Raw genomic sequence first — 25,559 nt, 5'->3', positions numbered from 1 at the left:
AGGACAACTTTATTCCCCTCCTTCTGTTGCACCACCACTTTCTTCCTATTCGCAAGGTATATTCGATGAAAGGTACGGTACAATAGAAACACCGGAAAAGTATAAATAAATTGTAGCAAAATGGTTTTTTTTTGCCAATTGCTATTAAAGCAATTTTGTAGATGATCTGGATTGGATTTGTAATGCTGATCTCGACTGGCCTGGCCTGCGGTAGAAGGTACCGTACCTTTTATTCGATATACCTTGGCGAGTGCCGGTTCGATAGACCGCGCCAGCGAAGTTTGACCGATAGGCACGCCGACAAAGTATAAATAAATGGCAAACAATTGCTACTAATGCAATTTTGTACAGGATTTGGATTGGATTTAGGATTGAAAAGCAGAAAAAATGGCACAGACAAGCTCCATGAAGCTGCTCGGTGCTCGCAACATGACCTGCATTGTGGAGCGCATGGAGTGGAACAATAAAATGGATCTTATTGCCTACGGCACGGAAAAGGGTAAGTTGGGATTGGATTAGATTGGTGCTGCTCTACGCTTGGACTTAAGCATACTTTACGATTACTATCCCGCAGGCGAGGTGGTCATCCAGCGGCTGAACTGGCAGAAGATTGTCACCTTCCCCACGCCTGGCGAAGATGTGCGAGTGCGGTCCCTCAGCTGGCAAATGGACGAAACGCTGCTGGCCGTGGGCTACAGTAATGGCAAGGTGGCTCTGCTGGATGCCGAGAGCGAGACAATCATCTCTGGGCTGATATACGACGACGACATCAAGAAGGTGTACTTCAGCAAGGCCATCAATTGCCAGGAGACGCTGGGCAGCTACACCTGCAACGCCAAGGACAAGCACAAGCGATTCCTGCCCAAGCTACAGCCGCTGACGAACATTGATCCGTGCCTCAAGTCGCTGGACCAGAAGTCCTTCCCCAAGGGTTCGCCCTGCTTTCTGGTGGTGATCATGCGCAGCGGCAAAGTGCATCTGCTGCTGCTGGGCGCCCTCCAAGCGGGCAGCATCGATCTCACCCAGCACGTGCTGCATCCGGAGCAGTTCGATGTGTACGATGTGCGGCTGAACGGTGACTTTAATGCGATCTATGCGCTGCTGCGCGATGGCCAGCAGCTGAAGATGCTGCACTTTCACAATCAGGTGCTGCAGGATTGCATGGCCCCCATGCTGGAGCTGGCCACGCACTGTGCCCACATCCTGGAGACAAAGAAGTAGGTGCTCCTGACTCTGTCCGCATTTCCTGAATATTCTCTGATATTTGTGCGCGTTTCTATAGCTACATCAATGACACACAGCAATGCCTGACGGAGGCCTGGGAGACCGTTCAGCTGGAGATGGACAATAAACTGACAAAGTATGCCAATTCGCAGGCGTACGGCATGATATCCACACACTTTCTGGAGCTGCATGTCTTTGGTTTTGCCACCTTCGAGGTGGAGGAATTTCTGTTCGAGTGAGTTGCGTTGCCATCGACAGTATCCAGTGCTCATATTTGCTACTCCTTTAAGCAGCACCCTCTCGGAGAAGGGCTTCAAGAAGATAGCCAATTCGGTGGATCTCAGCCTTAACAATCTGCAGGGGCTGGTATTCAAGCAGCTCAATGGAGCGGCCATCAATATGTTTTATTTTCTCAACACAATCGCAGGCTTTGGTCGCATGTCGCACTTCTTTGAGGTTTGTCCACAGCACAGAGCACCTTCTTCGAACGAGGATTCTAATGTCTCCTCTCTGTCCTCTCTCTGCAGTCCCTCATCTCCCCAGAGGTGGCCGTTGAGGCTATGCGGGCCTGCGGTGCCTTCTATCTGAAGGTGCACGAACTGCAGCGCACCATCGATTCGCTGGTGCACGACATGAAGCTCTTCCATGCCTGGATGATATTCACCATTTTGCGGCTCTCGCACCAGGAGATACCCGACGAGATGGTACTCAGCGAGGTGGAGAACGTGGCCCTGGCCGATCTGCTCTGTGCGATGGAGCCGGATCTGGACGATGGCAGCGATGAGGATGAGGATGCCGAGCCACCGAGTGGTGGTGCGCCCACACGCAGCAAATTCAATCTGGAGCGTGTGGGACAGTATCTGGAGAACGCCTGCCTCACGCAGCTCTACCCGGTGGATCCCAATGAGCTGTGGGAGCAGATGCTGGCCGAGAACGAGTGCCTGGGCCAGTGTCCGCTGTTTGTGCCGCACGACAAGAAGCTGTCGCTGGTGCAGCAGCGCGACAAGATGTTCAATGCCATCGATGCAGTCTTCCACAAGCCCACGGAAAGTATTAGCGCCAGCTTCAAGCTCAGCACGGCCGTCGTCTGCTGCCAGCTGCCGCCGATGGAGCCCGAGGAGGAGCAGGATTTTGTCACCTGCAGCTACTATGTGCATGAGGCCGGCAGATGTGATATGCTGGCTGTAACCATCAGCTGGCAGGAAGCTATGATCCTGGAGTTTAGTCGGGCCGAGGATTGCCTGTTGCGTTGCACTCGCGTCCAGCTGCTGCCCGGTCCCTTCACCTCCCAGCTGCACGAGGACTACTACAATCTGCGCTTCGTCGATCTGCAGTTCTACAACGAGTCCTCGCTCTCCATGCTGGCCCAGAGCACCTCATCCACGCCCGGCGTGCGCCCCCACAGCTACTTCATTCAGTTCTCCCTCAGTGCAGCGCGCAATCAAAGCACCCAACATAATCTGGCCACGCTGATGAATCTGCCGGATGCCACTGTGACGCATAGCATTCACGACATACCCGAGGCGGCTGCCTTTAAGGGTCTGGATGGCGTCTGCGAAATGCTGGCCGTCTCCGGCAGCCGCAAGGTGGCCACCGTGCTCTCGGATCGCAAGCGCAAGATGACCATTTTCGAGATGGAGATCGAAGAGGAGGAGGACGACACGGAGATGTCACAGGCCTCATTCCTGGAGATTAGCAAAGAGTCCATACTGGCCATCAATGATTCGGATAAGCAGGATTGAATCCGTGCCTGGATCTGCCATCTGGGTCTCTTGTATCAATAATAATCGTGAATTTCTTTTTTTTTATTAAAAGTTGATCCCAAAACGAACCACAACGTGAGGAATCTTTGTGAGCTGCAGCAAGAGCCGCGGCTCTACTTGTACCATACCCGATACACAAAATCGGTTATAGAAAAGGCTGTTTAGGCATCCAATGGAGTAGCGAGGGTGTCCAAAAGATCTCGCCTCATTTTGTTATCTTATCGATTCAATCATCTGCCGGGGAGGGAGGGTAGGGTACCGTTTTTTGTCGAGTGCCCCCATGGAAAAGACGCGTGATATGTGCCACATTTTTTGTTTTTGTTTTACTTTTGGCAAAAGGAATTCTTGATTTGAATGAAATTACAAAATATATGTACAAAAAAACATAAGAGAGAGAGAAGCGCTTCAAATGGAGGACATTGGATATCCTGGATATACGATATACATATGCATGTATGTGATCCTGGCTAGCTACTGGAAGCCCTGTCTGTCATTGTAGCCACAGAGGAGTCTTTTTCTTTAATGCAAATTATATATTAAAAAAAACGACGTATTATTATTACAACTAAGTTTGTTTGAGCCACGCGAATTGCAGTTGCAGGAGGATGGCATGTGGTAGGGTATCCAGGGGATTTGTTGGCGACTAGCTGATCTCGTACTGATATGCATCCTCATCCGAATCCTCGCTGCTGGAGTAATTCTGCTTGCGGCGTCGCTGCTCCCGTTTGCTGAGCTTCTTGGACGCCGCTGGCGCTGCGGCTGGGACTGCCGCTGCCGCTGGTGGGGCCTCCTCCTCTTCGGGGGCCAGCTCCTCATCGAGCTCTGCATTGGCCTCCGCCTCCTCGGCCTTTTTCTGGGTCTTGACCAGCTCGCACAAGTACTTGTACCGCACCAGGCACTCCTCCTTGGTCTTCTCCGGCACACAGTTGGCGATCTTTTGCCAGCGATCCCCACTGGCCGTCTTCCTGTTCTTCACGATGGCCGCCTCCAGGGCGCGTTGCTGCTCCTGCGTCCAGTTGGTCTCCGGTATCAGCATGCTCTTCTCGCTGCTGGCAGTGGCTGGTGCCGCCGCCGTCGCAGTTGCTGACTTCTTTACCTTCTCCTTGCGCACCGCCTGCTGTGACTCCTGGACGAGGGTCTCGGCCACGCTCTCCGTTTGGCCGGGTATGCGGTAGCCATTCTCCTTCATCTTGGCCGCCATGAAGGTAACCTCCTGGACGGTGCGATTCATGGACTCGGCAATGGTGTTCCAGCGACTGCCCGCTCCACCCGGATACTTCTTCACGAGGCGTATCAGCTCGGTGAGATCCTCGTCCGTCCAGAAGCCGCCGCTAACAGTGCTCTGCAAGAGTGGAGCGCCCTTGGGCGATGAGTAAAACGAACGTGGATCTAGGTATTTGTAGTTCACCTTCTGCGAAGCGGGACGCACGGCATCCTCTTCGTTCAGCTCCCGGGCATTGATACGGGAATAGCCGCGCAGCTCCTCCTCCGTCTTCTCGGGTGCCTTGCTGTTCTGCTTTCGCTTGCGCAGATTCTCCTTTTGCTCCTTGCGCAGGCGGGCCTGCTCCTCGGCCTCACGCTCCAGCTCCTCTTGCCGGCGAGCGGCCTCGAGTTCTCTGGAAAGAATGGGGAAATTAGTCCGAAAACCTAGTGGGTAGGAGCCTTCCAACTTACTGTCTACGCTTCTCCAGTGCCAGCTCCTTGAGCTCGTTCGCCTTGCTAAAGCCATTCATGATGGTCTTGGGTAAATTCCAGATGGCCAGCGGTATCTGAATGGGCAGCGTGTTGAGCAACGATGGCATGGGAATCTCGCTGAGGATCACGTCCATGTCGATGTTTTTGTTTTTCTTCTGGAGCTTCTTCAGCTTGGTGCCGAACACCTGCTCGGCGGTGTACTTCTTCTCCAGATAGGCGGCCCACGCGAACAGATACTGGCCGACGGTGATGATCAGGAAGAGGATGAAGGCGCCCTCGTAGAGGCCAATCTTGCGCATGCGGCGGTAGTAGTAGAGCGCCGACTTCCAGTTGGGCATGCCCTCCTTGAGCACCTTGTCGTACTTCTCCCGCTTCGAGGAGTCCTTTAGCACCTCGTAGATGGAGACGAGATTCCGGAATTGGATGTTGGCGTCCTCGGACGGATTCTTGTCCGGATGCAGGACAATCGAGAGGGTGCGAAAGGCGCGCTTGATCTCGTTGTTGGTGGCCGTCTGGTTGATGCCCATAAACTCGTAGAAATTCTTGTTGATCTCCTCCACCAAATCGAAGATCTCCAGCTCCTCCGAGTGCCAGGCCTGGGCCGTGCCGCACATCAGCAGCAGGCTGCCCAGCAGCAGAAGCAGTGTGTCGCTTGGCAGTTTCATTTTGTACGTTTTGGGGGACTGACGGACGCTGCAATTGGAGTCCAAATCGAAATCAAAAAATTAATGCGGCAGACCCCACGCACGCACACGCACACACACACACGCCCACACCGTACACACACACAGCTGTGACACGCACGAAAGTGGCAACGTCAGCAGTGCCAGCGCTGCCAGCTAAATTATGGATATATTTATGGTATATCAGGGATGATATTCGATAAAGGGTGACGTGACCGTTTACGTTATATTATATACTTTTTGGGATATTTTGAAAGAGTAAAGGTATATTTTGGTATATTTCTGTGGGTCAGGAGGAGTAAAATATTAATTTTGGCTGCCAAATTTTAGCAACGTTTTGGACTAAATTGCACAAGGGCCACGGCCAGAGAATGAACGTGCTTCCGCTACTTTGGCTGCTGTGCGGCACAAGCCTAGTGCTGGTTGCTGCTGGCGAGCAGAATGCCCCTGTGGCCAATCCCCAGCCATCCCAGAGAAACAGTTCGACGGCAGCGCCGCTGGTTGTGAATGCGATGAATACGACTGTCACAGCTCAGGCTGCGGTGCCCGGTCAAGTGCACATCATTGAGAAGACGCAGGTTAAGCTGACCAACTCCACGGAACTGGCCAAGGAGCATGAAAAGGACATGAACAAGACGAGCACCATTCCGCCGGACAACACGGCCAAGACCAGGAAGCGGACGGACCCGGTACACCTGAAGCCCACCACTGCAACGGCGACACCTACAAGCGCAGCTCCGGCAGCCACCAATGGAACGGTCACAAAGGCAGCAGCGACAGCAACAGCCAAGCCAGCAACAGCAAAGCCAGCAGCAGCACAGCCACCCACTGGCACCATTGTGGCTGAAGGCATCTCCATAAATGATGTGAAAAAGGCCAACAACTCCACGACCAGCACAACTAGCAGCGGCAACAGCAGCAGCAGCAGCAGCACCGCCACTACTCCATCGACCACAACAACAAGCAGCACCACAACAACAACAACAACCACGACGACGACGACGACCACCACAACGACGCCGCGTCCCACAAAGCCACTCGTTGTCTACAGCATGGACACACATAGCGAATGGGAGAAGGAAAAGGAGGATAAGATAAAGTCGCCGGCGGCTCCTTCATTGGCTGCCTCTTCGGAACCGCTGCCGATGCCGGCATCCACGCTGTCCGAACCGGCGGCACCAATGGTGCAGGAGCTAACTGGAAATCTGGCTGATCGTGGGGGCAACGACTACATCGTGCCCATTGTGACGGTGCTGCTGACGGTGCCGCTGGTCATTGGCGTGGTCACCATTATGTATCGACGCTTTCGCGAGCTGTGGAGCACACGTCACTACAGGCGCATGGATTTCCTGGTCGATGGCATGTACAATGACTGACGAAGGCGCCAGGCGCCAACGGGTGGCAAGAGTGGCCAGTGGTCAGCGTGCTCCACGTACTCGGCCACCACCACCACATACTCCTCCTCCATACAGCAAAGAATTTGTTAACCAATCAAGCGATGGGCTGCAAAGCGAAGTGAAGCGCTACGAAGCGATGCCATGCGATGATTATTAGTTGTTTAAGTTGCCCAAAATTGTTTCGGATTTTTGCATGCAATGCAAGAGAGAGAGATAGAGAGAGAGAGAGAGAATCGATCTTCGCCAGAGAGTGAGATGCACATACACACACACACAAGAGGATAACTAGGATATTGCTCAGTCAATTAAAAATCGGGAAAAAACGGTAAAAAGGTAGAAACGAAACTTTTGTAGTTCATAAATTGTTGCTAAGAGTGTCTAAAATTTCGTAGTGGCCAAAATTGGAATGTTTGTAAGCTAAAATGATTTTTGAATGCAAAATCGGAAATTTGCATTATTTTATAAGCATTATAAACTGTAAGAAGCATTTGGGATTTTGTATGTGCAGCAAGAAGCATTTGTTACAAATCAGCATATGATAACCAACACACACATATATACCTATTATATACATATATATATATACATATACTATATATTATATACCTTTATATAGCCACTTGTATACAGCAATCAACTCAATCCATGTATAGCATATAGCTGCGACCAAATTGTATCAGTCTCCCTGAACCCCCTCCCCCCATCAACCAACCATTCAAGCATCATCAAGCGCAATTAGCAATCACTCATTTGTAGATCTATATAGACCGTAATGTGCCTTACGAATCAGCTATATATACATACAAACACACATATATATATCGTATACAATACCCATACTATACACACACTGATATAACCCCCTCAAACACACCCCAACAGAATATACATATATAGCAGGTATATCGGGGGGGGGGGGTTGCATTTACTTTACGCCACCCATTGCAGCCCGAAAATGCATACTCCCTGGATGCAATTTGTAGCCTCAAAGAAGTAAATCTTTTGCATATTTATAGTATACAATAATAATGTACAATTTGTATTGTTGTTCAGTGTAACAATTGCAATAAAGTACGCGTATATGGCAGACAAAACAGGAACAATTAATTTGTGTATGCAAAAAGTGTTCAATTCAATTCATGGATATAACGATACATATATTTAATATATATTTTAGTGGAAATACCAGTGATCGCATGCTGGTGACAGAGCCTGCTCCAATCGAAACACTAGCATAGCTCCTGTCCAGAAACATAACATAATAATAACATAATAATTAATAAATAATAATAATAAATAATAACAAATAATAACATAATAATTAATAAACATAAATTCTAGATAAAAAGAAACATCCTGCAGACTACAGAAATCATAGAAAAAACCCTTGGAACACTTGAGTTTCCCCCACTAAATATGATTCTACTTTGGTGCCAGGATGAGTAAGTAGATCTACGCAAGCTTGCAGCATAAGAGTCGTAAAATTAAATGAATGGCACATTCATTCCGTACCAAATACAACCACCACATGTCTTAGCTTGCCCATATTAATCGGTACAAGTAGTTTCTGTGCTTTAATAGGCTGCAAAATGCACAGCGGCGATCATTCATAGTAACCATAACTCATTTGTGTACCCGGAGAGGGGGAGTCGCTTCCCCGAGACTGATCCCCAGGGTGATTTGTGTGTTTCGAGCTTCGTGCATTTTGTGTGCGGAAAGTATTTTGTTGTGCCGCATGGGCTGACCGGAGATGATTTAGAAGACAAATGTGAAAGACAAGGCGTCGCCATAGCTCAGGGTCTGCCAACACCAACACCAACACCAGCAACTCCCTCTACCTTTAGCTACACATATGTACATATGCCCAACGTATTCTATGTATATCCAGGGCCAGAAAAAAAAGGCATTTAGCTTTAGCTGCTGTGAAATGCTGTGATTGAAGTGCTGTATAAATTATCTCCATCTCTAGTGGCCCGTTTCGAACAGTTTAAACAAAAAGAACGAACCATCGAGTCGCCGCGGAATCGGTCGGCGGCTACTCTATTCGAACTATGTGAATGTGTGAAATAAGTCGAGCAACCTGCTGGGCCTGCTGGCCGGTGCTACTGCCGCTTCTATGTCTGTTTGGGATCCATACACCCATTTTGGTACCCATTACCAAGTAGAGTCTTTGCAGTACCCAAGATTGGATAACCCTCTGAAGGCTGAACAATTTATTGAATTTAAATTGGGTAGCAAATATATTGCTCCATCATCAGATGGCTATTTCTCTGGGTTAATTGTTGTAGAAATTCCATTAAGTAAATCCCTTAGCCGAGGGTATCTTTGTAGTCGTTATATTTGTCTCTGCACTGGAGCTTTTACTGTAGGAGGAGGGAGGTTTTTGTATTTTGTGTGTTTGTGTTTTGTTTGTTTGGTGGATTTTGTGCCGCCTCCCGCATTCACTTGAAAACGTGCGCTGGACGCGTGCAGTTCTCATCGATCAGTTTCCGTTTAAAAATATCCATCGGCTCATCCTGTTTGCCAGCTCGTTCGTTCGTTCGTTCGCTCGTTCGTTGATTCCTTTGCCCGTTCGTTTATTCAGAAAATGCATCCTGCCTCGCCGCATCAACATCGCTCGCGTCTGCATGTCGGCTCGCCGGGATCGGGCCAAGTGCAGGCCTCCTCATCGACGGAGACATTTCCGCTGACACCACAGCCGCAGCATCATCTGTCGTCGTCACAGCACACGGTGCACATACCACCGGCCGCCTCTCTGCCGTATCAGGGACTCAAAACGTGTAAGATATGGAAGAAGAAAAATGAGGAATAAATTTCAAAATTTTATAAACATTTTGCGGGAGATGGAGGCAAGGTTTTCATGGTAGTTCTGCAACAGAAATTTGTTGGACAATTTCTACAAATATTAGGATCATTTAGTGCAAGGAAACCTAAAGGTTTTACTCATAGAAAATTGTTTTTTTTTTAATTAAAAAGTTCCAATTTTGTTCTTCAAATTGTAATTCGGTCTCAAGGATCTGCCATTAAATTGCAAGAGAAATTCGATGTATTATTCCTCTTTAATTGCAAAATGTTCAATTATATTTAACGGCATAGTTTCCCTTCGATTTGTGGAGCGGATTTCCAGGCACAGATATTGCCTGCTGGCCGCTTTTTGTTTAGCTCATAAAAATAAGTATACGCACATTGACTGCCAGATACAAATAGTTTTTCCCACATGACCTCACAGATCTCTGCCACACCCCCCTGCCCCTTCCCCTACCCCTACCCCGCTACCCATGGTGAATAATCCATAATTCAAGAAAATGTGAAATTAATGCAAATATCAAATAAAATCATAATCAAGGCACGAGGTGAGACGATTTTTCGGTTAAATGAATCAGAAAGAACCAGCACCAGAATACATATTTGTATCTGTATCTGGGGGCATTGAATTGTATCGATCGGACGGACCACCAATGAAGTATGCAATATAAACTCTGCGCCGACATATGCAAATAAATAGAAATTACACCCACACCCACACACCAGGGCCTCGGATTGAGGCATATGAACACCGAACACCGAACACCAAAAACACCGATCCGTGTAGCCGTGCAGCCGGGTATCCGTGTGATATAAATCGTACTGTCGAAACATATAATCTAAACAAAAGAAAAGAAATACTCAACACCCCCGCCGCGGCGTGACCGGGCCGGGATCGGGCTGGGGTCGGGCCTTTTGGGGCGTAAACATTATTCCCTGCCTTGCCCAATGGGCATAAATAGTTCACTCGAGTACGAGTATTACTCGGTTCGATTCGTTCGGTGAAGAAACAGAAAAAAAAAAATAAAACAAAACAAAACAAAAAAGGAAAAGGAAAAATACAAACCAAAACTAAAACCATTTTGGAGATCATATTCATGAACGTGTTGTGTTGTTTTGTGTGTTTGTGTACTCGAGAATACACTCGCCCTCGCCTGTACATATATACTCGTACTCGCATTCGTATTTGGCCATTAAGCAAAATGTTCTACTTATGTAGTTAGTCGAGCATAAGAAATGCTCGCAGCTACCGGCTCGTTCTCTGGATATTTATGGAAATTATGGCATTTTTACTAGATCAAAAGCAATTTGAACAAATTAATTGCCTTCCAAAAAAAACACACACCAGAGCAGAGCCCAGGCCCTGGAATATGTACGGGTGTGGGGGTAATTGAAACATCATAATGGGTGCGAATATCCACAAAAATCCACAAGAAATTCAATTGCAAACGAAGAAAGAAGGGAGGGAAGCCCTTGCCACAGATCAATTTATGTGTGTATACCCGTACCAACGAGTACATAGGATTGTATGTTTATTCTCAGGATATTTTGATTTGTTTTTTGCTGTGCATTAACCGAACTAACAGATGGTTAACAGTGTTTGATTCTCTGCTGGGTGCTGCTACCTGCTTGTCCGTTATTCTTGCTGGCACGCTCTATTCCATTGCTTTACTCTGGTTAGCAAGAGTCTTGAGAGACTGAAAAATATTAGCTCTAAGCCAGAATATTCCAATGGCAATGACAAACAGCTTAAGCTCTCATTATCTTCTTTGGAATACCATCGTTGCCGTCTCCCTTCTTCTAGAATTTGTTCTGCAGTCTGTTTCTGGGTACCCTGAAAGTTGTAAAATTTTGTTAAGGAGAAGTTCTTCCCCCGACAGCCGATGAATAGCCCCCAATCGTCAGAGCCATTTGTCAGATCTTAGATCACAGAAGTTTCTTTCCTTAAGTAAATTTACCACAGTAAAAACTGCAAATAGGAGGAGCATTCCAGCTACAAATCGCCAGGGAACCCATCCATTGATCTCTCTCTCTCTCTCTCTCTGTGTTTTCTTGCAGCGGAAAACGATGACATGGGCTGCGTGGAGATACTGGCAACGGCCATCTCGGTGCTGATCATGATCCTCACCTTTCCCATCTCCGTGTTCATCTGCTTCAAGGTGGTCTCCGAGTACGAGCGGGCTGTGATCTTCCGCATGGGTCGCCTGCGCAGCGGCGGTGCCCGTGGACCGGGCGTCTTCTTTGTGCTGCCCTGCGTCGATGATTACTATCCGGTGGACTTGCGCACCGTCTCGTTCGATGTGCCACCGCAGGAGGTGCTCTCCAAGGACTCGGTGACGGTCACAGTGGATGCCGTGGTCTACTATCGCATCAGTGATCCCCTCAAGGCCGTCATTCAGGTGTACAACTACAGCCACTCGACCAGCCTGCTGGCAGCCACCACATTGCGCAATGTCCTGGGCACACGCAATCTCTCCGAGCTGCTCACCGAGCGCAAGACCATCTCGGACACGATGCAGATGTCCCTGGACGAGGCCACCGATCCCTGGGGCGTGAAGGTGGAGCGTGTGGAAATGTAAGTAAGGGTTGGAGCACTTTGAGCCCAAGCTATAGCCTCAATTCTTTTTCCTCTCTCTCTCTCTCCAGCAAGGACGTCTCCCTGCCCACGGCCTTGCAGCGTGCCATGGCCGCTGAGGCGGAGGCGGCCAGGGAGGCGCGCGCCAAGGTTATTGCCGCCGAGGGCGAAATGAAGTCGTCGCGTGCCCTTCGCGAGGCCTCCGAGATCATTTCGGCCAGTCCGTCGGCCCTGCAGGTGAGTCTCCCAAGCAGTTTGAGCATCTCCCAGCGCTGTGAGTGAGTGCTGAGTGCCTTCTTGTTCTTCCGCAGCTGCGCTACCTGCAGACCCTCAGCAGCATCTCCACGGAGAAGAACTCGACCATTATCTTCCCGCTGCCCATGGAGCTGCTCACGCCATTCCTCAACTCCCAAAATCAGCACCAGCAAAAGCAGCAGCAGCAGCAGCAGCAGCAGCAGCAGCAGCAGCAGAATATGCAGCACTCCCATCCGCCGGCACCATCCACGCCGCTGCATCGCCACCAGCATCAGCATCATCAGTGACGCTCAATGTCGGTGCTGCAGCCCTATCTGGAGGCACTGCATCGCTGCGAGCTCAAGAGGCAGCAGCGCCAGCGACAGCCGCCCACAGAGCACGACGATGACGATGACGAGGACATCGTTGGCTATTTGCTGTAGCATTCGATCAAGGCAGGAGCACCATGGGAGCAGTTTAATATGCTGGGCAGGTGATCCCCAGAAGGGGATTATATTTATTGTTCATCAATGTGTTCTTAGTCCATCTGTTGTTGTTGTTGTTGTTTTTTTTCTCTTTTTTTTTTTTGTATGAAATATAAATAATATTAGATACAGGCCATGGCGCTTTTTGCATAAAATAAGCAAACACTTTTCAGTGTGTGTAGAATAAGGCGCGAAACAAATATCAATCTAAGGGGGAATCCAAATATGAATACTGATTCGAATTATATAAGTCCTCTTCTGATGGATAATGCACGATATTTTCGTAGGTTTGAAGGATCCTCGTTGCCAGAGAGAGTTCTTCTACGAGTATGATCTTTTTCTCCTCTTTGGGCGCTTCCTTTCACTGAGGGTGGGACCAAACCGATCTTCGCTCCCTTATAGCACGATATCTTTTTAGTTTGTGTATTTTGTTGTTTGCATTCTCGGTACCGTACCGAACCGGTCGCACAGCGATCACACAGCAGCGTCCACGCACGGAAAGAATTTTTGTTGATTTTTTTTTTACATTCTCCGGCATTCTCTTTTGCACTTTTCGCTTGTGCGTCTGCCTGACACCCCTTGTGATGCCTCAGCTGAATTCAAGGACATCGAAAGGAAACATTTGCTGGATGAAAGGAAAAGCCACGCAGGCAAGAGGCACGGCACGGCACGGCACACCACGCGGAGCAGATCATTTAAATATATTTCCCGTCTGTAATTTAATTCTGCGCATTCATTTTTTAAAGCAATGCTCGCCATACATTTCCGGGCTGTTGCTGCTGCTGCTGCTGCTGCTGCTGCAACAGCTGGGTTTTTATGCAACGATGATTCAGCCGCGAATTGCAAGCGATTTACATACAGAGCCGGTTAGATGTTCGGTGTGTGGTGTTCTGGTGTTCCCCTGGGCGCTGCGCTGCGCTGCCCCACAGAGAGCTTGGGCTTTGGGGCACGGCACGCCACTCAACGCAGAGTGGAGCGCGATAGCTGGGGGGGGGGCCCAGCAAGAGATACGAATGAATGCTCGTATCTGGTGGCGTGGGCACTGGCCAGGGCGACGCTGCCGCTGCCGCTGCCGTCACCCGGTTCGTGATTAACCGTTCCCGACTCTTGCCCTTATCAATGGAATGCCCCGAACGGGTGGCAATTTGTTGTTTGATTTTTAATTTTTTTGTTGAACGACGACAGTTTTGAATGGCTCGCTGAACGGAGTGGATCACAGATCGATCACACACAGAACAAGAGCCATGGAGCAACAGCACCAGCAGCAGCAGCAACATAAGGATGCGGACTCACCCGTGTATGCCAACTACGAGGATATGCGCAGCTCGGGACCGAGCAGCTCCACCGCCTACATGATCAACATGGGTCCTGGCGCACCGCCGCAGGGTGCAGTAATCTCCGATCATTCGCCACCGCGCAAGCGTTCCCACGTCACGCAACAGTATCGGGGATTCAAAACATGTAAGAAAACAAGCGCGATCCACGGATCGATACATCACATCACATGCATCCAATCCAGTCCAATTCAGCCGAAATTCATTGGAAACGAAATTTAGATTAGATTGCGCTCAAAAATACTTATAAAGGGGTGTGAGTGTGATAGGGGGGGAGAGTGGGGGTCGCTGACGATTGCAGTCGATCTGCAGGATAAGGAAATTGGCATTTAATCATTGGCTAATCAACAGACAAACAGTCGTGAAAGTGTGTTTATCAATCAGACATTTTAGGTGCCATGTGCCATGTGCCCCACTACTTGCATGGGATAAATATGTAAACAGATATGCAGATAGCGACTTTTGGCAGTACATATGTACTACTGGCCATAATGGCTTATACATATGTATATCTTATCAATACATCATATTCGAAGGGGACTTTGGCTCCCCACTTCCTTTTAGCTGCGCTGGGGCTGAGATCATTTCTGTTTTTGGTTTCGCAATATTTCGCTTATTTCCCTTCTTTTATTGAGAAATTCCTTGTGCAGATTAGAAGTCCGAATTGACTGCAGGAAAAGTGCCAGTGCCAGACAATGCAAAGCAATACAAAATGTTAGCCCATAAATGCCACCAAGATCTTCACATTAATGGCCGCAAATCCCCTAGAAAGTGCGCTTACCGGTTACGCTAAAGATCTGAGCTTTAAGCTGATAAGTAGCAGAAGATCGTCAAATGCAAGAGAAGAGCTCTCCGCTGTGCATGAGGCATGAGGAGGCTGAAGCAGAGAACTGACAAATATGAGGGCCAGCAGGACTACGAGACTCTACGAGACTGCAAAAATTGCAATGGTTAAATCAGATTGAAATAATGGAGGCGGAACCTTTGCAGCCGTAGAAGTTGTAGCCACAATTTCAGTGTGGATTTTTGTAGCTATAAGAATGGAACTTCTTAGCCCATCTGTACAACAGATTCCACAGTTCCCGTGCCCATCCAGGGTTTCCGATTCCCACTGTCAAGTGCCATTTCCGGATGCACTTAAGATCAAAGCCTTGGAGCCTACTTTCCTGCGGCTGCAGTTGCTGGTGGCGGAGCTACGAATTCTGTTGTTTGTTTCGAGTGTAGAGAATTGATTGCGTAGACTCTGAAGTGCAAAGGGAAGTACGTGATGGGGCGCGTGCCTTATCTCTGGCCAAACACATTCACATCCATCAGTGATTAGTCATCATCGGCTACTGGCTTCCATTTTGGCTGTGGCTGCTGGATTAATCTCTCATTCTGTTCTGTTCTGTTCTATTCTGTTCCCATTGGCAGCTGAGAACGAGCCGAGGGGCTGCATGGAATGGATAGTGACGATTCTGTCGGTGATTGTCTTCATTCTCACATCGCCCATATCGATATTCATCTGCTTCAAGGTTGTGGCGGAGTACCAGCGTGCCATTATCTTCCGTCTGGGTCGCCTCAGTGGCGGTGCCCGCGGGCCGGGCATGTTCTTCATTCTGCCCTGCATCGACGAGTACCGCAGGGTGGATCTGCGCACCGTCACCTTCAATGTGCCCCAGCAGGAGATGCTGACAAAGGATTCGGTGACGGTCACCGTCGATGCCGTCGTCTACTATCGCATCAGTGATCCCCTGTATGCGGTCATCCAGGTGGAGGATTATAGCACCTCCACGCGCCTGCTGGCCGCCACCACGCTGCGCAACATCGTGGGCACCCGAAATCTCTCCGAGCTGCTCACCGAGCGCGAGATTCTTGCCCACACCATGCAGTCCACGCTGGACGAGGCCACCGAGCCCTGGGGCGTTATGGTGGAGCGTGTGGAGATGTAAGTGCTGTGCAATAGGTACTCCTTTTCATTCCTCATCCTGTCGTCTCTCGCAGCAAGGACGTCTCTCTGCCTGTGTCCATGCAGCGTGCCATGGCCGCCGAGGCGGAGGCGGCTCGTGATGCCCGCGCCAAGGTGATTGCCGCCGAGGGTGAGAAGAAGTCGGCTCAGGCCCTCAAGGAGGCCTCCGATGTCATCTCCTCCAGTCCCTCAGCCCTACAGGTGAGTCCTCCGCCTGCTACTCCGCCTGATTGAATATTTTCTAATCTTATGCTCCTCCTTCTGCAGCTGCGCTATCTGCAAACTTTGAGCAGCATCTCCGCCGAGAAGAACTCGACGATTGTGTTCCCCTTGCCCATGGAGCTGCTGACGCCATATCTGGCCAAGTATGCCCATATGATGCCGCAGGTGCCACAGGTGCCACAGGCGCCACAGGCGCCGCCACAGCTGGCACAGCAGTTGAAGGAGAAGATCGCTGATGGCACGCTGATTGAAGCGCTGGCCGCCTGGCCAAAGACCCAATTGTAAATCTGTATAATCCTGTCACAACATGCATTTCGTAATCCTTAATCCTTAATCTTGGTCTTTACAACAAATAAACATTCTCCTGTGCCACGGCAAGGGCTTTGGCTGCCGCTTCGCCCATGGCCCGCTGAAAGCCTGAATCGCCGGCTATGATTAGGACACGCAGTCCCGGGATGGCGGGATTGGCATGCTGCTCCAGCTCATTGGCATCCAGTCGGTGCAGGCGCACCCTCTCCTTGTAGCGGAGGCTGCTGCGCAGCTCGGCGCACTCCTGCCGGCAGTGTCCGGCCTCCAGGCAGGCAGCAGAGCCACATTGCTGGTGGGGCACGTACAGGCAGCTGCGATAGTTCCAGTATTTGGCAAACTCCAGCAGCTGATCCCGAAAGTAGACATGCTGCAGATCGGGGGCGCACACCAAATGCCAAACGCGACTCATGTCATCCTCATTCTCCAGCACTTGCCCCACCAGTGGCAGCGTTGGGGCAATGGCCACGCCCTGGGCAACAATATAAATGCACTTGGTCACGGCTGGATCGTGCCGATAATTGCCAATGGGTCCGCGAAACTCCAGCCTGTCGTTGGCCCGCACGTCAGCCAGGTGCTGCGACATGGGACCATCGGACTGCAGCTTCACAAGTATTTTGAACTCTTTGCTGGCAAAGTCCGTCCAGTAGGGGGAATACGGACGCAGCAGGGAGCCAATACGCAGCATTATATGGTGTCCCGGGGGAATGTCCAGCACACTGTCATCCTCTGCGTCGCTCTCAGCGACATGGCCAAAGTGCAGGAAGAGCACTTGGTTGTCACCCGTGTGGTTGTCCCGCTGCAACAGCCGGAATTTGGTGTAATTGAGGATAATGTTCCGCTTGCCGGTCAGCAGGGCGCGCTGGCTGGGCCTGGGCTTGTTGTCCAGAATGCAGTTGGTGCAGCCATTGCCACAGCAATCCGACTCCTGGATGGTAAACACATCCTCCACTTTCTGCTCCCCGTCGGCTGTCATGCTGACAGTGTTGGCTAACTTGGCAGTACAAATGTGGCAGGAAAAAGCTAAACTTAAGAAAAATCTGAGATTTCTTCACTTAAATGCTTTTTGGACATTTTTGATGGAGTAATTCAATTTGGGTGAAATCAATTAATGTATGGGAGGGCAGCAGAATGTGTGTGTTTTCAATTTTAAGCCATTTTATAACCACAGAAAAATTAGCCGCTGAGAAATAATTGTCAGCACTGCCAGGGCTGACACACAAGTTATCGACAAAGACCTATCGATATCGGTGTCACTGCACTATACGATAACCAGGCCAGGCGTGTGTAAATAACAAAAGAAAAGGCAAGACGGGATAGCAGAGAACATCAACAGAAGCAAGTAGAGCAGCACCTGGCATCGAAATCTTTGTGCCCCCCATTGCAGCGCTTGTGTGTGTGTGTGCGCGTGCCAGCGTCTGTGCGCAGCAGTGAGTACCGTACCGCAAGAGCAAGAGGCAAGAGGCAACAACAAAGACCAAGGCAAAGGCTGGCATCGCGTATCGTTCGGCATCGCGACGAGACGGAGGGACACACGGCAATGTGCAACTAGTGTCGAGCAACAGCGCGATCCCACTGCAAGCAGCTCTCATGGCCACATAGCCCCGCTCCAAGATGAATCTGGAATCGCTCTTTCGCGACTTCAATCCCTGGTACGTACCGCACATCAGATCGATCCCCTGAGCTGAGCATTAATCATATCCTAACGACTTATCCCTGTGGCTTCTTGCAGCAAATTCATTGTTCACTGCAGCCTTTTTACCTTTGTGACACTTTATGCCTTGCGTCTGGATGACTACATTGGTGAGAGAAATGCTCCCCCCCACCCTCACATTCCCAGTGCCCTGTGCTCATTCTGCTCTCTTCCAACAGATTGGCCTTATTGGGCCATCTTCACGCCCCTGTGGATATGGAAGTGCACAGCCATACTGGGCGCCATTGTTGGTGCGATTGTGTGGTGCCGCTATCCCCACTACCGCCTCGAGGGCGATGCCTATACGCAGTTCAAGGCGATGCTCATCTCCCTGGCCCTGCACCTCATACTGCTGATGTTCGAGCTGCTGGCGTGCGACAAACTGACCTCGGATCGCCACCTTTGGGTGCTTGTGTTCATACCGCTGATCTTCGGCTCGGTGGTCAGTGTGGGTGCCTGCGTCTGGGCCGTCAAGCATGATCGCTCCTTCGAGCTGGAGCTCTTTTTGGCCGTCAATGCGCTGCAGTTTGTCTCGCTGCCGCTGAAGCTGGATCGGTTTGTCTACTGGAACTGGGATGTGGTGTTTGTGCCTATGTGGATTGTGATCTGCCTGAGCCTGGTCAGTGTGCTATACAACATCATATTCTGTGGCATTATGATGCGCACCCCGGAGGTCTCATTGCAGCAAAAGAAGGCGGCCCTCAATGCGGCTGTGGGCAACATATGCACGGTGCTGCCCCTGCTCTGCTTTCAGGTGAGTCACAAGGCAAGTTTGTGCCCAGCAAAACATTGAAGCTAAGGCCTTGATTTGCCCCCCCCCCGCCAGGTGGTCATATGCGACAAGCTGGATGGGGAGCTAAAGTTCCCCTATATTGTGGTGTTCTCGCCGCTGCTCGTCTCAATTCTGGCCCTGATCATCCTCAGCTTCACCGCCAAGGGCGGCAACATGTGGTGGTTCGGCATACGCAAATCCTTTAGCCAGTTCCTGCTCTCGGCCATGCCGTTCCTTCAGGAGTACGGCAACATCAGCTACCATGCCGACACGCATAGCAATGGCGGGCAGTCTGTGCCATTGGATGCATCCTCGTCCACCAGCACGGCGGCGGCCAGCGAGCAGCTGCACGAGTTCAGTCGGCACGACAAGAAGAGCAAGAAGGGGGCCAAAAATGATATACTGAAGCCGGTGGTGCCATTCGTAAGCATTGATTTGCCGGACTAGACAACAGCAGCGGAAGAGCAGCGAGAGCGGAAATAATAAGAAATCAAATAGATTTAAGGACACACACACGCACACACACACACACACACAAGCACACCTAAAGATAGGTGCACACAAACACATAAACATGCATTACTATATATACCATACCATACCATACCATACCATACATCGGCCGTAGCTTATAGTCTCGTACTGAACTCTAATTGTAAGCCTCATGCTAAACACTCGACCCCACTACCCGTAGCCGCCGCCCCGCAGCACACCCACACACACAACAGGGATGGGAAGATCATAGATAATAGTTGTACATATCCCAGATATGTATATAGACCGCTTAGATATACGCGCACACTAAGAACGTATTTCCTGAGAGCTTTGCATGCATGTATGTATACCCCACCCACACACAATAATGGATGGGGCAGCAGGAGGAGCATGTACAACTATTAAATGATAGCTTCCCTCCCCTCCTCTCCACCTCACACACACAAACAAAATTATGTTTAAACGCGCTACGAGAAGAAACAAAAATGTAAATAATTTACAAATTACATGATTAAAAAACAAATCTCTTAAGTGCTTCCAAATGAAAACTAAGTGCCTAAAAGTAAATTTATTTGTTGTGGAAGCAAAGGACTGGGCATTGAGCGGCATCCAGCGTTGAATGTTGAGAGCAACGTCGTTTTTTGCTCTGAATTTGAATAGCTTATTTTAGCAATATTATTATTGTAACTTAGATCATATATGGAATCCTTTTATAGCTGTATGCTGTAACCTGTATGCTGTAGGCTTTTGATGCAGCTAAGCACTTTGGTTTTCCCCCAGCCCAAGCCAATATTTATATTAATTTTCGCATCATTGGATTATTCGAATATTTAAGCAACTTTAATTGCCAGTGAAATGTTTTCACAAAATGATGTTCAGACGATAGAGTAAATGTTGTATGTGGTATTAAACTTTATTCAAATTAGGAAGCTACAAAGTTACATATGTCCATAGTTAATTTATTTTTTTTGTTTGTTATTTGTTTGGTTTCTTTTGTTGTTGTTATTTTGCTTTCTTAATAATTCGCTTAATTTGTGTCGCCTAAAAATGTATGCAAAGGTAAAAAGGTTGCATTTTAAAAAGTGATCATCCCATCCATTCGTTTAAGAAGGTATTCGCCATATGTACATACTCGTATGTATATGTATGTATGTATGTAAAATCAATCGAAAATAGCCGGTGAGAGAGGCGGTACATTGCATTATATATACAATACCATTATATATGGCATGTATATGGTTTATAAAGCGAAAGTGAGGCACATAATTAGAAGTGTTTTGCAACGGCGTAGGAGGGGGCACAGAGTTACATAAAACAAGGGAGTAGGGAGTAGGGAGCAGGGAGCTTTAGAACTTATGGAATAGAATGTAACGCATCAACAATTGGGGTAATTCAATTCAATATATATAGCTCAACTATTGCCTAACATATATATATTCTATAAATATATATATATGCATATAATTCCTCCATTGAGTACATATATAGGTACCATATATGTATATATATGTATATCATTCCATTTGTTGCGTGTGAGAATTAACAATTGTTTCCATTGGTTTAGCTACATTTTTGGTTTGCTTTCAAAGTATTTAAATTCAAACAGTGTGGGGGGGGTGGGGGGTGGGAGGGGAGTAGGTATATATATACGCTGTATATCTCTCTCACAAATACAATCGCATAATTGGCATAATTATTAATAATATAATATTATTTCGCTTATGGAGTAAAAGTGTTTGCTTGACGACTGCTTCAGCTGCTGTTTACTTCACTGGTTGTGTATGGTACAAGATTCAATTTGTGTGTTACATTTGCATTAAGAAAACAGAACAACAAAAATTATATATGTAAATACAAACGAATACAGTGGGCTCGGCACGGTTCCTCCCAAATATTCCTAGAGTAAATGTATGTGTGTACGAGAGGCTCTTTGATTTGGTATACAATTTTTTGTAGCTATGAACCAGCCAAATACAAATTTCCCCTCCGTTCATTGGCTAAGTCGAATTGCTGTTTAATTGCTAGATTTGTTTATCCATCGTCAATCAGAGGGTCCGGTCTGTGTGTAGAATTTCCCACCCCCACCCCCCCCACCCCATGTGATTTGTGGTTCGTTGCCTGTCTATTGTCTGAATTCTGTTCAGGGGTTCACAGGGATAGGGCCGCCCAAAAGGGCGCCCACCAAACGTTGCTATTTCCCCCACCTCCCCCCACCAATTTATGGCTGATGATGTTTCCTTGCTCCTGTTCTGTATACACGATATGTACGTCTAAGTGCTACAATGTAATAAACTCCTGAATACTTGAATTTTTGGAATTGACATGAGATCTGCTTGAAAGCGGCCTCTGCTGCTGCTACTTTAATCTCTTCTCTTCTTTTTGCGAGCTACTCCTATGGGTTTTTCCTTTTGTTGGTTGAGTGCACTTAAACCTTACATTACTTAATTCACTTAATCGTAATTCGAATGTGTACAAAGGACATTATGCCCGTACGATATATAATATATATATTGTAATGTTTGTGGAACTATTGCAACATTTTTGCGTTCGTTTTTTTTTTTGTTATTTGCTTAAACACATTTTCCTTTCCGCTTTCCGCTTTTTGTTTTTTTGTTTTCTATTTTGAATTGTGTCGAGAGAGAGAGAGAGAGAGAGAAAATTGAGAGAAAAATAGAATGTTTTGGTTGTTTGCAATGGAAGCGCTTAGGTTTAAAGTTGAAGAAGATCAATAATTGTACGTTTCGTATGGGAATTACACCCCAGACACTATACACTAGAGGAGGAAAACACGAGCAATTCAAACGAACGAATGGAGCGTAACACAGATCCCAGGTCTAGTCAATTTTCGGCCTGCTGCTCAAGTACTGCGATATATTCTCCAGCGGCCCCTGCACAATCACCATATACTGCGATGGAAAGTCCCAGATGATGGTAAAGTGATACAGCATATTGGCAATGGCAATCAAGTACTCGAAGAATGCGAACCAGCTGAAGGCTGCATGGGGTTAAAGAGAGAGAGAGAGAGAGAGACAGAGAGAGCCGCAAATTAGTCAAAGATCGAAAGCGTACCCCAGGGCGTGTCCACCCAACTCACCCAAATCGTGACAGTAGAAGCGATGTTTGGCAAAGAAGATCAACAGACCGATGGTGCTCAGTATGGAGGCCACAAAGAAGAACTTCTTCCACTTGATGGACTGCTGCTGTTGAACATTCAGCGACTGGCCAGCATGCAGCAAGCCATTCAGCTTGATGGTGGCCAGCATATAGCACAGCGAACAGATCATGAACGTGATGAAGATTCTCTCGTGCACGGCTGCAAGGCAATACAGGAGAATCCAAAATTAGCTAATAATTATGTTTGTGCTCTTAGCCATTAACTTACGATAGTTCTCCCGATTTGATATATATGTGACGCCGCCCAGGGAGGCTATCTCAATGCAATTCAGCACTAGAATCAGGCTGATCAGCCAGCTGGCCTGTGGCACCAGCTCTGGGCTGATCCGCTTCAGCTGCGACCGATAGTAGTTCTTGTAGACAAAGGCAATGGGTATGCGTGGTCCGATGTGAAGCGCAATGCTAAAACGCCAGAAGTAGCGCTGCGGACTGACGCCCGTAATTGCACTTATCGAGGGTATTATATTGTAGACCTATAAAGCGGACGCAAAAGGGCGCAGAGGTTAGCTTTCTTTCGGTGCGGTGCTAGCCGAACACTCACGCGGCAATGTGTCTCGTGTACATCGTCGTACTGGTAGACGTAGGCGGTCACAAAGCACGTGAAGAGTGTCACCAGGGGCAGCAGGGCGGTCACAATGCAGATCTCATGAAAGCTGGCCAAATAGTGTATGGCCAGGGGCTGCTCCTCCTTTGTGGCCTGCAAATATGGCGGGGCATTAGTGGGTGGTTCGTTTGAGGCGGGGGGCAGGGACCCAATGTTTGGGCTCCAGTTTGGTGGAGGCTTACCTCGCGCTAATGAGTTAGATTTGGTTTTGGTTTTGGTTTTTGGTTTTCAATTTGGTTAAATTAGCAACAACAAAAAGCGGCTAAAAATAAAAGGTGAAAGGAGATTATGAATAAATCAATAAATGAACAAACAAACAAACAAAACAAAAACCCCAACCTCCCCCGCCCCACATAAACAGAACCAAAGTTGATGGCAAAAAAAAACTATTTATAAATTCACGCATATGTGGCATACTCGGGAACGGGCATGCGGCACGTGGGGAACTCGTACGAAAACTGAATAATGAATGAAGACCGAGCCGATCCGACCCGACCCGACCGACCACGTCCCCCGAATCACAGGCTCCGCAACGTGGTGCAGGGGATTATAAATAAACGAGTCCTTGAGTGGGTGGCAAGGCCGTTTGCCATCATGGCAAAGGATTAATGGCCAAAAATAGATAGAATAGATGAGACTGGAACTGGAACTAGACCCATCATCCATCCATCCCATCCATCCTGACGTAATCAGACCCACAGCTGGTGCCGTGTGCCGCCTGCCGCTGTCCAAAATTAATTAGCACCAAATTAATAGGAAGCGTTGGCGAGGCGTTGCAAATGAAATTGAATGCGTTGTGATTAAATCAGGGACCGGACAGGACATGTCACGGAACATTGTGGCGCACAGAAAAACCCACGCGTGGCTCCCATGACCCCATTGACATGCGGTGAGAGAGAGAGAGAGAGAGAGAGAGAGTGGGTGGGTGGGCAGGTTTCTGTAATTTCGGAATGATGAAAACATAACGGTAAACAACATGGTGGAGAGAGCAAAACAAATCGAAGCAAAGCGCATTTCCAAAATTACAAAAGCAAAAAGCAAACGGAAAAAGCCCACGTAAAAAAGGCATGGTGGGTGGGAAGGGAAGGTTGATGGGCTGCTTGTATATATATGTGTGTGTGTGTGCGTGTGCGGCATGCGCAGCAGAGGCGGGGAAATGGGTCTTCTAACTGCAAAAATTACAGCAACGGAAGAGCAAGGAGGAGGGAACAAATAAAACAAGCACACACACACACACACACACACACACACTTACATACATATACAGAACACCCACGCACACACAATAGGCAAACACTATGCATAGGCAGGAGGGTGGCTGGGCAGGGGGATGGATTGTACACAGCGACTGGCTGGAGCGGGGTCAGGTCATAAGCGTGCGCTGGCTGCCTTTCGGTTTTGGCTTAATGTTATATAATTTTTGGCCACACACACTATACACAAGCACAGAGAAACATCAAGAAACAACAAACAAACAAAAAGCCAATTATTGGCACACAGATTATCTGGTAATATCGAAAAGCAGGCAATTTCCATGGTTACACATCATGCACCCGCCGCTCTCACCGCTGCCGCTGCCGGATCGTGTAGGGAGCAGCTGTCGCCACTGGACCCGCCACAGACGCCGCCGCCGCCATCACTGATTTTGCTGGATTTGTGTTCCGGTATTGCCCCGCTGCTATCTGCTGCTGCTGATGATGATGATGATGACAATGCTGCACCGCATCCTGTCCTCGCTCCCACGGATGACGATGACGTTACTGCTGTTGAATTCTGTATATTCTGCATATTTGTCGGCGGCGTCGTCGTCGTTGCTGTTAATTGTTTGCCTGTGGAGGATGCCCTTTCGCATAATTTGTATGCCCTGCTGCTGCCGCCGAACCGCGCGCGCACCTCACACGCAACTGACGTTTTTTTTTTTTTTATTTGCTTTGGATGAAATTAAATATTTCGCAGTCCAGTAGTCCGTTTGACTTTTTCGCCCACCTGCTTTTTTGTAACAGAAAACCCACACACACACGAATGCGCAGGAGGCTAAGGTCACACTGGTCTGGCGCCCGAAAAACCAGTGGATTTACCGCTAACTTTTGAGGCGATAAATGAACTATCGATAGCAGTACATTCGATGCGATATATGACATCCTAAAATG

At 48.5% G+C, this 25,559-nt stretch overlaps 8 protein-coding genes across 11 annotated transcripts; 5 read left to right on the top strand and 3 right to left on the bottom strand.

The window, feature by feature from the left end:
• The first annotated feature begins 264 nt into the window (after nt 1-264).
• Nucleotides 265-3,055, top strand: LOC111067086 (anaphase-promoting complex subunit 4). Of its 2 annotated transcripts, none has more exons than XM_022356115.2 (5): nt 265-499; nt 575-1,217; nt 1,283-1,453; nt 1,518-1,680; nt 1,752-3,055. In XM_022356115.2, exons 1-5 carry the CDS (start codon nt 388-390, stop codon nt 2,964-2,966), a joined length of 2,304 nt encoding a protein of 767 aa, XP_022211807.1. In that variant the 5' UTR covers nt 265-387; the 3' UTR covers nt 2,967-3,055. The 2 variants fall into 2 exon arrangements, with proteins under 2 accessions (XP_022211807.1, XP_022211806.1); XM_022356114.2 differs by having other exon boundaries at nt 1,283-1,459.
• Nucleotides 3,056-3,287: 232 nt separating this feature from the next.
• On the bottom strand, nt 3,288-5,470 carry LOC111067088 (uncharacterized protein F54F2.9). Its single transcript, XM_022356117.2, has 3 exons — nt 4,662-5,470; nt 4,396-4,603; nt 3,288-4,329 (listed from the first exon to the last, which is right to left on the bottom strand). The coding sequence occupies exons 1-3, from the start codon at nt 5,345-5,347 to the stop codon at nt 3,631-3,633; spliced, it is 1,593 nt and encodes a 530-aa protein (XP_022211809.1). The 5' UTR covers nt 5,348-5,470; the 3' UTR covers nt 3,288-3,630.
• A 166-nt stretch (nt 5,471-5,636) lies between these two features.
• Nucleotides 5,637-7,669, top strand: LOC111067084 (integumentary mucin C.1). Its single transcript, XM_022356112.2, has one exon. It carries the CDS (start codon nt 5,737-5,739, stop codon nt 6,739-6,741), a length of 1,005 nt encoding a protein of 334 aa, XP_022211804.2. The 5' UTR covers nt 5,637-5,736; the 3' UTR covers nt 6,742-7,669.
• Nucleotides 7,670-7,902: 233 nt separating this feature from the next.
• On the top strand, nt 7,903-12,986 carry LOC111067081 (band 7 protein AGAP004871). Of its 3 annotated transcripts, none has more exons than XM_041595647.1 (4): nt 7,903-8,204; nt 11,626-12,142; nt 12,214-12,379; nt 12,454-12,986. In XM_041595647.1, the coding sequence occupies exons 1-4, from the start codon at nt 8,201-8,203 to the stop codon at nt 12,682-12,684; spliced, it is 918 nt and encodes a 305-aa protein (XP_041451581.1). In that variant the 5' UTR covers nt 7,903-8,200; the 3' UTR covers nt 12,685-12,986. The 3 variants fall into 3 exon arrangements, with proteins under 3 accessions (XP_041451581.1, XP_022211800.2, XP_041451582.1); XM_022356108.2 differs by lacking the exon at nt 7,903-8,204 and adding an exon at nt 9,201-9,542 and having other exon boundaries at nt 12,454-12,985; XM_041595648.1 differs by lacking the exon at nt 7,903-8,204 and adding an exon at nt 11,227-11,243.
• A 1,045-nt stretch (nt 12,987-14,031) lies between these two features.
• On the top strand, nt 14,032-16,787 carry LOC111067080 (band 7 protein AGAP004871). The gene is made up of 4 exons (XM_022356107.2): nt 14,032-14,322; nt 15,609-16,122; nt 16,179-16,344; nt 16,411-16,787. The coding sequence occupies exons 1-4, from the start codon at nt 14,106-14,108 to the stop codon at nt 16,648-16,650; spliced, it is 1,137 nt and encodes a 378-aa protein (XP_022211799.2). The 5' UTR covers nt 14,032-14,105; the 3' UTR covers nt 16,651-16,787.
• Nucleotides 16,661-17,816, bottom strand: LOC111067085 (NADH-cytochrome b5 reductase-like). Its single transcript, XM_022356113.2, has one exon. The coding sequence runs from the start codon at nt 17,645-17,647 to the stop codon at nt 16,709-16,711; it is 939 nt and encodes a 312-aa protein (XP_022211805.2). The 5' UTR covers nt 17,648-17,816; the 3' UTR covers nt 16,661-16,708.
• Nucleotides 17,817-17,924: 108 nt separating this feature from the next.
• Nucleotides 17,925-19,679, top strand: LOC111067082 (transmembrane protein 185B). The gene is made up of 4 exons (XM_022356109.2): nt 17,925-18,323; nt 18,404-18,474; nt 18,544-19,118; nt 19,191-19,679. Exons 1-4 carry the CDS (start codon nt 18,286-18,288, stop codon nt 19,581-19,583), a joined length of 1,077 nt encoding a protein of 358 aa, XP_022211801.1. The 5' UTR covers nt 17,925-18,285; the 3' UTR covers nt 19,584-19,679.
• A 1,396-nt stretch (nt 19,680-21,075) lies between these two features.
• LOC111067083 (post-GPI attachment to proteins factor 2-like) lies at nt 21,076-25,342 on the bottom strand. The gene is made up of 5 exons (XM_022356110.2): nt 24,976-25,342; nt 23,347-23,502; nt 23,014-23,278; nt 22,726-22,944; nt 21,076-22,626 (listed from the first exon to the last, which is right to left on the bottom strand). The coding sequence occupies exons 1-5, from the start codon at nt 25,195-25,197 to the stop codon at nt 22,466-22,468; spliced, it is 1,023 nt and encodes a 340-aa protein (XP_022211802.2). The 5' UTR covers nt 25,198-25,342; the 3' UTR covers nt 21,076-22,465.
• Nucleotides 25,343-25,559: the final 217 nt, after the last annotated feature.

This window comes from Drosophila obscura, unplaced genomic scaffold (assembly GCF_018151105.1).
Source record: "Drosophila obscura isolate BZ-5 IFL unplaced genomic scaffold, ASM1815110v1 contig_73, whole genome shotgun sequence".
Lineage (NCBI taxonomy): Eukaryota > Metazoa > Arthropoda > Insecta > Diptera > Drosophilidae > Drosophila > Drosophila obscura.
Note: the sequence above shows the minus strand (reverse complement) of the source record. Positions and strands in the feature narration are given on the sequence as shown.

Bases quoted from the DNA above. Each gene is read 5' to 3' on its own strand.
- LOC111067086 (XM_022356114.2), top strand. From the start codon at position 388: ATGGCACAGACAAGCTCCATGAAGCTGCTCGGTGCTCGCAACATGACC. The intron at 500-574 runs GTAAGTTGGGAT...ACTATCCCGCAG, and splicing joins TGCCTACGGCACGGAAAAGG to GCGAGGTGGTCATCCAGCGG. The intron at 1,681-1,751 runs GTTTGTCCACAG...CTCTCTCTGCAG, and splicing joins GCATGTCGCACTTCTTTGAG to TCCCTCATCTCCCCAGAGGT.
- LOC111067088 (XM_022356117.2), bottom strand. From the start codon at position 5,347: ATGAAACTGCCAAGCGACACACTGCTTCTGCTGCTGGGCAGCCTGCTG. The intron at 4,604-4,661 runs GTAAGTTGGAAG...CATTCTTTCCAG, and splicing joins GCACTGGAGAAGCGTAGACA to AGAACTCGAGGCCGCTCGCC. The intron at 4,330-4,395 runs GTGAACTACAAA...CCACTCTTGCAG, and splicing joins TGCGTCCCGCTTCGCAGAAG to AGCACTGTTAGCGGCGGCTT.
- LOC111067084 (XM_022356112.2), top strand. From the start codon at position 5,737: ATGAACGTGCTTCCGCTACTTTGGCTGCTGTGCGGCACAAGCCTAGTG.
- LOC111067081 (XM_022356108.2), top strand. From the start codon at position 9,350: ATGCATCCTGCCTCGCCGCATCAACATCGCTCGCGTCTGCATGTCGGC. The intron at 9,543-11,625 runs GTAAGATATGGA...GTTTTCTTGCAG, and splicing joins GTATCAGGGACTCAAAACGT to CGGAAAACGATGACATGGGC. The intron at 12,143-12,213 runs GTAAGTAAGGGT...CTCTCTCTCCAG, and splicing joins AAGGTGGAGCGTGTGGAAAT to CAAGGACGTCTCCCTGCCCA.
- LOC111067080 (XM_022356107.2), top strand. From the start codon at position 14,106: ATGGAGCAACAGCACCAGCAGCAGCAGCAACATAAGGATGCGGACTCA. The intron at 14,323-15,608 runs GTAAGAAAACAA...TCCCATTGGCAG, and splicing joins GTATCGGGGATTCAAAACAT to CTGAGAACGAGCCGAGGGGC. The intron at 16,345-16,410 runs GTGAGTCCTCCG...CTCCTTCTGCAG, and splicing joins CCAGTCCCTCAGCCCTACAG to CTGCGCTATCTGCAAACTTT.
- LOC111067085 (XM_022356113.2), bottom strand. From the start codon at position 17,647: ATGACAGCCGACGGGGAGCAGAAAGTGGAGGATGTGTTTACCATCCAG.
- LOC111067082 (XM_022356109.2), top strand. From the start codon at position 18,286: ATGAATCTGGAATCGCTCTTTCGCGACTTCAATCCCTG. The intron at 18,324-18,403 runs GTACGTACCGCA...GGCTTCTTGCAG, and splicing joins TTTCGCGACTTCAATCCCTG to CAAATTCATTGTTCACTGCA. The intron at 19,119-19,190 runs GTGAGTCACAAG...CCCCCCCGCCAG, and splicing joins TGCCCCTGCTCTGCTTTCAG to GTGGTCATATGCGACAAGCT.
- LOC111067083 (XM_022356110.2), bottom strand. From the start codon at position 25,197: ATGCAGAATATACAGAATTCAACAGCAGTAACGTCATCGTCATCCGTG. The intron at 23,503-24,975 runs GTGAGAGCGGCG...CCATATTTGCAG, and splicing joins ACGATCCGGCAGCGGCAGCG to GCCACAAAGGAGGAGCAGCC. The intron at 23,279-23,346 runs GTGAGTGTTCGG...TCCGCTTTATAG, and splicing joins TACACGAGACACATTGCCGC to GTCTACAATATAATACCCTC.